This window comes from Staurois parvus, unplaced genomic scaffold (genome assembly GCF_062004578.1).
Source record: "Staurois parvus isolate SC_StPar_1 unplaced genomic scaffold, SC_StPar_1.0 ptg000390l, whole genome shotgun sequence".
Taxonomy (NCBI): Eukaryota; Metazoa; Chordata; class Amphibia; order Anura; family Ranidae; genus Staurois; species Staurois parvus.
The window spans coordinates 12,406,881-12,418,632 of NW_028318186.1; the positions used below are offsets into that span (position 1 = coordinate 12,406,881).

Genomic DNA, 11,752 nt, shown 5'->3' on the forward strand with positions numbered 1-11,752 from the left:
CTTTGCCCTTCAAAGCTTCGGCTCATACCAAGACCTATATGATCCAATGCTTTTTTCAAACCACTAAGGGTTTGTTTACATGTGGCGAAACCGGAATTGATTAAATGCTCACCGCTTTGTTTTTTAAAACCATAGAGATGATCGGAGTCCTTTATGGTCAGCCAGTGAATCTTCCAGCTTAACACTCGGGTCTCCCGGTGGGACAGGTGAGCCCAAGTGAGTCACTGAAGGAGGTGGGAGCGTGGCACCCCCTCCCGCTGCTTGTAAAAACAATCCAGTGGCTAATTAGGATTGTTTTTACAAGAAAGCCAATCACTGGCTGAAAAAAACAATACAGGGATGATGCCTGTAGCTGAAAATATGATCCCGGGATAACCACTCAAAGCCTAGCGAAATACTAGCAGATCGCTGGTCCCTACGTGGATATAGAGCCAATGAGAAGAGTCACCAGGCTGCAATGTGGGCATCCAAAGAAAATCCCTCCTGTTCTACCGTTCAGAAAAGAGAGACTCGAGACCCAACACAACATGTGACCATGGATTTAGTAAAGAGGGAATTTAGATTATTAAGTCTGCTGCAGTAATTTGCAGGGGGTTGAAAGATATTTTTTGGAGGGGATCTCTGGATAAACTATCTTAAACCTATATTTCTTTTTTAACTTGCTACGCCTTAATCCACTCCCTCCAGCTTGCAGAAATGACAGCATATCAAGGTGACCCACTGCCAATAAGTTGAAAACAAGGAATGATCAAAACATTTGGTGGTAGGTTGCCTTGATCCATTTGATGTGTATAAAAGTGGTTGAATTTGTTTTAAAATTGCCATGTATGGGGCCAGCATTAAGGTGCCCAGATCGAGGTGACCTGACCTACTCATAGACTATAATGCTACAAAATGTATAACATTTTATGAATTTGTCTTGTTAGGAATCGCACAAAGAGAAAAATAATCTTTTAATAATACTTAATAATTACTTAATACTTTTCTTAGAGTTAGATTTATAATTAAGTGTTTTCATTTTCTATTCATGAAATAGACGAATAACTTCTTTTGTGATATAAATAATTTAAACAATTAATGTTGCTCTCTTCAGTTTGAATGGTAACAACCTGACAGACAGTTCCTGCCCCCACCTGGCATCTGGAATAAGAAATAACCAGACACTGAGGATACTGAACCTTTCGGATAACAATCTGGAGAGTCCTCAGTTCAGTGATCTGATGGCAGCTCTGTCAACAAGTCGGATAGAAGAATTGGAGTGAGTATAACAATGAAATAATATTCTGGAAAACCTCTATCCAAAATATACAAGTAATACAATAAATGTATTCCACGTTATCTAAATGTTGGAAGTTTATCACACATGTATTTTCTTTCACGAAAGCAGCTTTGCAAGCTGGGTGCTATGGGGGCACCCTTGCGCATGCGCTCCTGAGCCAGACTGTGTGTGTCCATAGAAGCACACAGTGCCAGTAAGCCAAGCCCATGCTCCCTCCTCACAGGAATTTGACTGACAACCAGTGGTTCTGTGAGACTAATAAGTGGAGGAGCGGGGTTGTAGCCGAGGCAGAGCTGGAGTGGTGACAGGAGCCATGTAAATGCTTAGGTATGGAGGTGGATAGGGTAGATATTGGGGAGTTTTTTTACCTTAATTCAGAGAATGCATTTGTAAAGCTTTTTTTTTTTTGCATTATTATTATTATTATTATACAGTATTCATAAAGCGCCAATAGTTCGCTCAGCGCTGTACATTACAAAGGGGGACAGAACATGTGACAGAACAATACCAATACAATGCAAAACATGAGGGGATCAATGGCCCTGCTCTTTCGAGCTTACAATCTAGGAGGGAATAATAATGTTTATTAAAATAATAAACATTGCTCTGTGCAATGATCAATTACCACCTCTTCTGGAGTCCACCACTTTCGGCTCCTACTCTTTTTCAAGTGCCCCCTCAGCAACCTGCCCATTGAGACGGCACTTGTATGGATGGCTGTGTGCATCCATAGACAAACACACAGGATGGCTCAGCCACACCTCCCCCCCGCTTCCTCCTTGGAGGAATAATTAACTGACAGCATCAGGAGCCTGTGGCTCCCACTGCTCTCAGAGCCTCCTATAAATGCGCATGGGACAGAACTGGATTGGACAGAAATATAGACTTCTATGGCCAGAGGGTTGCTCAACATTTTGGCATTGTACAGTTCAAACAAAATCCTTTTCCTCTGGTACCTCACCCCTTTCCAATTTTCTACATATATACCCCAGTGTTCACCATTACGTTTCTGTACCTATAGACAGGTTGGCCTGATGGTAAATATATGACGGACAAGCTCCAAGGCTTGTAGGTTATGGATATGAGTTTATACAAATCTATACCACTCTGGGTTGTGACCTATACAAGGATCCAGTAGAAACTTTACTGAACAACCCCACTGAATATCGCAGGTGTAGCATCAAAATTAAACAACTTTATATTTACCACCACCAAACAAACTATAACTCATTCTTTTCATCCCACTAACACTTGTGGTGGGGAACTGTTCCTCACACTGGCATTAATTATGGGCTCTATTCCACCCACTTGAAGCATTGATGGGTCCCTATTCCTTCCACTGCCACCAATGTTGTGGCACTATTCCTCCCACTGACACCAACAATGGGGCACTATTCTTCTCACTGACACCAATAATGGGGTACTTTTCTTCTCACTGACACCAACAATGGGGCACTATTCTCACTGTCACTAATAGGTTCTGTTCCAATGACAACTGTAAGAATTTAGTTTTTTTCCCTCACTTTCTGTGTTTATGGCAAAAGTCACATGGACAAATGGTGAAAATGAATCTCCCCAGTTGGGTCATAACATCTAATTGGACTCTACTACAAGTATAGCCAAAACTGAAAAAAAAAAAACGTTTTAGACATAAATACATATTACCGTTTTTCTCTTCTTCTACAGTTTGCATAATAATAACCTGACAGACAGTTCCTGCCTCCATCTGGCATCTGGAATAAGACATAACAAGACATTGTGGAAGCTTGACTTGTCTCGAAACAGTCTGGAGGGTCCCCATTTCAGTGATCTAATGGCAGCTGTGACAACAAGTCAGATAAAGGAGTTATGGTGAGTATAACATGACTGACTGACAAAGCTTGTTATCTGCACACCTTCTGTTTGTTGCATATTGTGGGATCAAAAAATGTATAAAGTATTCACACTGGATCTGACGTTGAAATCGTGTAACTTCACTTGAAGTTGCACAATTTCAAAGTTGGATGGCAGTGTGACTTCAGGTGTGACTTGATAGCCATCTGTGTGACTTCATGCATAGATGTCTATGCAAGTCAAAACCAAAATTGGCAAAAGTAATACAGGAACTTAACATAAAAAGTAGTGCAGCGCTGAGGGTAGTGTTTATAAAACAAATATGAGTCCACTGCAAGTCCAGTTCATGAAAACGTGTCAAGTGACAAGTGGGAATTCAATGTTGGTGATCCGTGAGGAAGTGGCTGAAAAACGCACTCACCAGAAAGAAGACATATAAACGCAGTATATATCCAAAGCTCATGGATCCTCAATCCGGAAGGAAATAAAGCTGGTCCGGTCACAGAAAAGTGGGTTCCACCTTTATGAATGCAGCAACAGATTCTCCTCCTCCCAGTTAGGGGTAGGATTCCAAAGTCACGGTTCTGTAAGCAAAGTGCTCCTCTGAACTGCTCCAGATTCCGCAGAGCTGTCTCAGAATTTCAACAAATTCCAACGCACAATTCCCAGCACACGTTCCTCCTATGGTGTCCTCATGACAGGAAGTGATGAACTACTTTTCAAATCAGTGTGACTCCCGAACGGTTCCATTGCCAATCATTGGATGCGATTTGTCATGCAATTTGATTGGTTATATCGCATATCAAGTCGCATCAGTGTGAACCAGGGCTAAAAGTTGGATTGCAAGCAGATGGAAAATACACACCTTTCTAATCATGAAAACATCCTTAAGTTTATTTTTTTAAATGCTAAGCAGAGTAAGTGCCTGAATTTACCTTAGTATCGGCCATTTTCAGTTCCTGAATAACAAAATTCAAAGAGGGACAGGGAGAAGCATCATGTTCAATCTGTTGGGATGCATTGCAAAGAGCTAATTGGAAGAGATAGAAGACTGACCAAGAGAGTTCATCAGTCTTTTGATATTTCCTTCACTGTCTATGAGGACCAGACTCTGGGCTGGGACAAGTGGGGGCAGTATGCGTACCTGCCCTGGGCACAGTGTTTAGGGAGCATCAGCTCTTCCTTTATCTCTGTGACACGACCAAAGCTTTTGTCTTCTGTCTCGGCCACCCAGCCCAGCCACTGCCTTTAAGGATTAAATACTCTTAGATCTGCTCCCGGAATTTTATGCATCCTCTGTTGGCCTCTGTCCTTGACCATCGGCCCGCCCATCACCTGTAAGGATTTAGTATTAATAGATCTGCCTGGGTCTAGTCCCTGCCCGCTGGCCCACCCATCCACCCACTATCTAAAGCACTATCCTAGAGTTTGTTCTACAGGTCTGATAGGAGGTAGCCAGACAGAAGCCAAGAAAAAATACCAGCACTAGACTCCAGGACTAGATGTAAGAATACTGAATTTCTACAGGTGGTGGGTGGGCCGACCAACGGAAACACAAGCCGACAGAAGATGCTGGGTCTATAGCCAAGCAAATGTAAATACTAAGCAGTACAGGTACAGTGTGATTATGTTCTGCTGTTTTCCCCCAAAGGATATCATCACTGGGGGTTTGATTGTTCCCATGTGCTCAGAGATGTTTTCTTAATAGTTATTATTATACAGGATTTACATAGCACCAACAGTTTGCTCAGCGCTGTACATTATAATGGGAGACAGTACATGAGACAGTACAGTAACAATACAATTCAATACATGAGGGGTTCGAGGGCCTTGCTCCTTGGAGCTTACAATCTAGGAGGGAGGGGATAGTGGTACAGGAGGAAATAGCTGTGGGGGATGGAGTGGTAGGAAGAATGGAGGAGTTCAGCAATAGTTCCTAAAATGACTTTGTGCTACTAGATGAATATGATTGGAGGCACTGTGCTTTATGCGTTTTAGCCAACTATTAGGACTCATTTATATATTTATCATTTGCTTGTGGTTGGGGAAGGGAGGGGCAGTAAAAACATCTGGCTGAGCCTCATTATTACTACCCCCTATTGTTCCCCTTTAAAGGAGAAGTATAACCTAAGCTCTTTTGCCTATACTTCACCTGGGGATCACAGGGTTGCAGATTGTTTCGCACTCCTGTAACCCTTCAGCCGACAGCAGGCTAAAACCGATCCTGTCCCCTCCCCAGCCCACTGCACACTGGAGGATCAGAGAAGAGAGCCAGTGATTGACAGTCACCACTCTGCAGACTGAGAACACAGTGATCGGCGGTCTTTGATTACTCAGCTCTAAGTGTTAGAGCCCTCGGGGGACTGATGCAACCTCAGACCAATGCTGCATCCACCTAGGTAAGTATTATTTATTTATCACAGGCACTTACAGTATATAGAGCTGTCATAATATATAGAACCATCCAGAACAGTCTGGTGGTGCAGCCTAGAATACCCATAAAGCTTTTCACTAGAGTGTGTGATACTGAGTTGCAGGACACTACCACCTTGTGTCTCTTTTAACATCCTACAGCCTGAATCATAGCAGGGTGTTACATGTGCTTCAGGGAGACACACGTGTAGCCATGCATATAACAAAAGAAAGAAATCATAGATAAGGGAAAAAACTAAGCACTCAATGTTTTCTTACTTATTTCTAATTGCATTCATATTTTACAAGTTAATGAATATATTATTATTTTTTCGAGTACACATGCTTATTTGTTTATTTGCTCTATTGGATATACCTGGGTATTTTTGAATTTTACAAGTTAAATAGTAGCCATTGCACATGTACAAAACAATGTTTCTCAGAGTACAATAGGCATGTACAATATGTCTTACCCATAACTGCTATCCAGGACTATTGCTGCTATCACTTCCTATCCCAGTTGCAATGGTTTCATCAGGCAGGAAGTGAGGAAACATCTGCAACATGTTAACGGAGTGCCAGATAGTAGTAAAAAAAAAAAGAAGTTCTGATCCTTACGAGATGGCACGTGGGCAGAGTTTGTGAGCCAGAGGATGTGAGACAAACTAGCTGCTAACAAGGCCTGTGCTTGTAATCACACTGCAAAATAATTAAACACTTAATCTAGTCCAGTTCACTTTTTTCACATTGTTGACAATCAATCCCTGATGAAGGGGGGCTCATGGCTACTTTTTGGATTGTCCTCCTGACTTTTATCTGAATAAAGTTGTATCTGGAATTATTAGCAGTAATGTGGTACATGGGACTCTGGATTCTACATGCTGGGTGCTGGACACTTTACTAAAGACTGTGGACTCAGAACTCTGAACATGGGACTCTAGACACAGGATTCTAGATGCTGGACCTAGGACTCTGGACACAGGATTCTAGATGATGGGTGCTGGACACTGGACTAAAGACTCTGGACACAGGACCTGGAAAGAGGATTCTGGTAATAGACATAGGTCTCTGGACATAGGATTGTAGATGCTGGGTACTAGACTCAAGACTTTAGTCCATTGTTCAGGGTTTCAAAGACTCTGGAGACACAGGACTCAGACACAGGATTCTAGATGCTGGGCACTGGACACTGGATATTAGATGAAAGTTGATGGTCACAGCACAGAGGACTCTGGATGCAGGACACAGTCAGTTATCCCAGTCAATCAGCACAATAAAAAAGAAGTGTACAAACCTGGGAAGAAGAGTTCGCTGCTGCTTCCTCTTTATGCATGTTACAGAAGGCATCATGTGCTCAGAGGACATGTCACATCTGCCCCACAGCCTTTCTCCACCATTTTTCACATACCAAAAAATTCTGCTGCGTATCCCTGATTGAGAATTTCTGCTTTAAACGATAAACTTGAATTATGACTTGTTCAATCTACCTAACTATAGTGAAACGAAGCAGGGAGCTCCCTGTGAGAACCCTTGGGGATTAGGTCTGCTTCCATTTGAGTGGTGTGACTTCTGGTACCTTTTCGAGCCACGGCCAATTGTCTGTCTGACCTCACAACTAAGTGGTCCAGTGATGAACAGACAATTGAATTGCCCTGAGTTCCAGAGTTTTGATAGAAAGCAGGGTTTCCTCTGTCAAAGTAACCTGCACTGAAGGCATCTAGGACTCCTCCCCAGACCAACTGCCTGGCATCTGTCATGAGAACCTTCCACATCCTTGGGGAAAGGTTTTCCCCATGCACATTTTACCACTACAACATGCATACATACAACAAGACATTTTAGACCTTTGTGAGTTTCCAACCTGGTAAGTTTCGGAATATCATTTTTTAGCTTGACATACATTTTATTACTACAACATTTTAGCTACAACATTTTAGACACTTGTGAACTTTCAACCTGGTAACAGTTTGGAAAGGTCTTTTTCTGGTCCAGCATGTTGGTGCTCATGTACAAAAAGCTCCATAAAGACACGAATTGACCAGTTCAGTTTGGATGAATTTGAGTGACCTGTTTAGATCCTTGACCTCAACCCTATTGAACTACTTTGGGATCAATTGAAACACGATTGCAAGCAGAGTCTTCTCAAACATCAATACCTGACAAATCATCAACCTGAAACTTTGCATCTACTGTACATTTAATCCCAAAGGACCAACCCCATTCTTGCTTATTCTATTAGTCTCTTTCTTAGCTATAGGTCATCCTGAGTACCACCTATGCCTATAAATACTTTGGAATTTTTATAGCTAGAGGTAGTTGGAACAAAGTTCAACACCCTTTGTAACTAAGACTTCAAACTGCAGACAAATGGACTCCCAATATATTCTTTTTCGGGTTGATCCATCCTCCTTGCCTTGTCCATTTGTCAAAAGTATTTCTGCTTTCTTCTCTTCCCTTTGTTCTTTAATGTCCCCAAAATGTCAATCTGAATAGAAAATTAATTTAGCACAACGTCTCTAGAAATGCAATTTTTTTAATCATCACTGCTTCTGCTGTCAATATGTTCAGGTCATGATCACACAAATAGGAAAGTTTTTTGCATTTACATGGATGTCCAAATATGTTGCAGAATAGAATTCCCAAACTTGAAATGTGTGAGTCTGGGGTGGTGGGATCTATCCATATTTTATGGTGTAGTACTATTTATAGCATTTTAGAGTTTTCTCTGACAAAGAAACAAAAATAAAATGCTTCCTACATATTAATAATTTGAACCAAACTTTAAATATTATTTTCAGTGAAAATAATTTTCATTCATATAATGCAGTGGTCTACAAACAGTGGCCCTTTGATTTCTTTTAAGCAGCCTTTGGGGCACTGACCTTAATGAGGCAATATTCCTTTCATTGACACTAACAATGAGGCATTGATTTTCTCATGAACACCAATGACAGGTCACTATTCCTCTCATTGACACTGATGGGGCACTAATCCTTTGCTGAGAAGGAGAACTATTCCTCCCACTAAAATCATTGATGGAGCACTACAACTCCCATTGAAACCAATGATGGAGCATATTTTCACTTCCACTGACAGCAAAGATGAGGTAATATTTTTAACTTTGACACATAAAATGGGCCATAATTCGTCTCATTTATACCATTGATTTGGTACTATTCCTTCCACTGACTCCAACAATGGTGCACTATTCCTCCTCCCACTGACTACAGGCTCTAGGTCATTCTTGTACTCCCACCAGCCACTGAGTCTGGACCTACTAAAGTCTGAAAAACATATAACTGGCCCTTTGTTTAGAAGGTTTGAGAAACTCTGATTTAGAGAATAATTAAATTAACTCCAGGAAGATAAATTAAAGTTTTCTTCTGGTAACATTTATCTATTTTACAGTTTTTTTAACAATCACCTGACAGACAGTTCTTGCCCCCACCTGGCATCTGGAGTAAGAAATAACCACACACTGGAGAAACTTCATCTGTCTAAGAACAATCTGGGGGGTCCTCATTTCAGCGATCTGATGGCAGCTCTGACAACCGCAAGCAAAATATGGGAATTACTGTAAGTAGGATGACTGACTCAAAAAATACTGCCAGTGGACATATTTACCTTCAAACCATTTGGGTCAATTCACTAAATAAATGAACAAGAATAAATCACTATGAGGCTTGCGCTGTGCCTCCAGCAATTACCATTCCTGAACCTCCTGCTGTTCAATGTGTATGGTGCCGTTCTAGTTTTCCTGTGCATGGTAAACATCCAAATATGCTGCTTTTATGCTTTATTTGCCTTAGACAAAATACACTTAGGAATGTGCGCATAAAAAATAATGTACATAAAAAAAATAGGATTGCTTTCTAACCAATAAAATGTTCATATATTAAGTGTTACTCATACATTATACTGTTTTAAGGAAAGGAGGCAGCACATGCAAATATTTTATTTGAATCTCTATTTTTCATACCATGACTAGTGCTTGAATGTGAAGGCATGGACACAATGATACACGCACTGTACAGCACCCCTCTGTTTGGTATGTTCCTGCAGTTTCCTTTAAGGGCAGCCATGCACACTTTTAAGTGGTTTCATTCCTACACGGTATGCACAATAAAAAAAATGTTAGGTCCAAATAAAAAAAAAAGATTGGAAAAATCCAATTTTCATTTTAAGCATGCCATAGCTTAGACACCATACATTCAGATGTTAGAAAGTACATTGCGTAGCAAACCATACTTGTTAATAAATTATATGTGTATGTTGTCTGTAACCTGTGTAAATTCATGAGCATACAATTATATGAGTTGCATTGTTTAAGTTTGATTGATGTGCCCCCATACATGTCTATCTTCAGTAAATACGGTCCACTGTGTACAATGTTACCTGTATTAGTAGCTATGTCTTCAAGATTGGAGAGGTTAGTAAGGTTGAAAAAAGGCACATGTTCATAGAAAATATAAATAAAGAAGTACATATAAAAATACATTCTACATCCTCAGAAGCCTAAATGCACAATTGACCTGATACTTACAGACTCCCTCTGTCTCTTGGACTTGCCTGTTTGCCTCAGCTATCCCAGTCCTCCAGACCAGCTTAGCTGTCCCAACTTTCCTAAACCAGGGGGTAAGGAATCTCTCCTCCAACATGGGACTCTGTTTCCTGAGTAGAGTTCCTCTCCTAATGGGAGTATGCCTTTCTCCTGAATGGAGAGCTATGGCCAGGCCTCACTTAAAACAAGTGTGCATTCTGCAGGTCTCCGTAAGACCTGGACACAGGATTGATGACTTCTTCCCACCCAAATCTCTTTGAAGTCCCCAAGCTCCATACCCCAATCTGGGATTACAAAACCTGGAGAAAACTGAAACCCTAGTTTTCTGAGATCAGGCACAACACTCCAGAGCCTTGCTCTCTGTATTAGTGCAAACACTGTGTCACCTTTCCCTATATTCACACATAGACAAGACCTAGCACAGTTACAATAGTCACATTGGTCCAAGGTGGACTAATGTAACTATGTACAAAACACCCATACCTGGAAGTCTTCTTTATGTCTGTGGTCTTCCAGAACAATCGTATGCTTCTCCACCATTGACTCCTTAGTTGTACTCCTAGAATGTTCAGTATAATGCATGCATGTTTTTAGCATAAATTTACACTTTATCAACACTTTAAAACCTCATTCAGTTGGGTACTGACACCTGTAACTTGTGAATGAGCATCTTGTTATGCAGCTTGAGCAACCAGGTGCTGCGTACCAGCACCCATTCATCCATAGGTAGTGGCTGCAAAGGCACAGCCACTCATCCCAATTTGACAGTCATGTGGATGTAGGTGAGCGACCCTAAATGCATAAAGTCTGTGTTCAGGGCTGTTCACCCACACAGCTGTCAAATTGGGATCAGTGGTTGTGCCCATGCAGTTGCTGCCTCTCAATAGACATGAATGGACTGCCTGCATTCAACATCTAGCGGTTGAAGCCACATAAACAAGGCATTCAATTACCAGGTACAGGTGTCACTCTATATTTATTATTAAGATTAAAAAGTAAGGGTCCCAACACTGAACCTTGGGGTACACCACTAACAGCCTTAGATAATAGAACACAACAGTTTGTGAATGCTATTTGAAATTTATGTTTAATGTTTATTCAGAAATGTATAACAAGTTGTTAATAAATGATCACTGAAAACTGCTATCAAGGATACAAATGCTTAATCAGGAAAAACTCTAATTTATTTTAACAGACTGTGGGGAACTGGGTTGACGGATGAACATGCACCATTATTGGTGTCACTGAGTGACATGAAAAGCCTTTCACGCCTATATCTTAATGATAACAGACTTTCAAATGCCTCATCCAACCATATACGGGATCTTATAATGAAATCACCGGGCCTGCAAGGAATCCGGTATGTATGCTACAGACTGCTCACTACAGGACAGTAATGGAGTGGATTTACTAAAGGCAAATAGACTGTGCATTTTGCAAGTGAATTTGCACTCATTTTCCCCAGAGTAAATGTTGTAAAGCTCTGCTGATTTCCATCATCCAATCATGTGCAAACAAAGATACAGATTTTTTAATTTTCCTTGCACCCAATTTGGTATTCTTTATAAAGTGAAGCTTCATTATATTTACATTTAATGGGTAAAAGGAGTGCAACTGCACTTGTCTGCCTTTGGTAAATCCACCCCATTATCAGCAGTTTACTGAAA

The 11,752-nt window shown here is 40.9% G+C and overlaps 1 protein-coding gene across 1 annotated transcript in view; it reads left to right on the forward strand.

Annotated features, from left to right (window-relative positions):
- The window catches only part of LOC149455698 (NACHT, LRR and PYD domains-containing protein 3-like), a 44,943-nt gene that overhangs the window by 31,000 nt on the left and 2,191 nt on the right, over positions 1 to 11,752 (forward strand). Inside the window, exons 7-10 of the mRNA XM_089686100.1 lie at positions 1,094 to 1,258; positions 2,966 to 3,130; positions 8,933 to 9,100; positions 11,281 to 11,445. Coding sequence (XP_089542226.1) covers positions 1,094 to 1,258; positions 2,966 to 3,130; positions 8,933 to 9,100; positions 11,281 to 11,445 — 663 coding nt within the window. The remainder of the gene's footprint in view (positions 1 to 1,093; positions 1,259 to 2,965; positions 3,131 to 8,932; positions 9,101 to 11,280; positions 11,446 to 11,752) is intronic.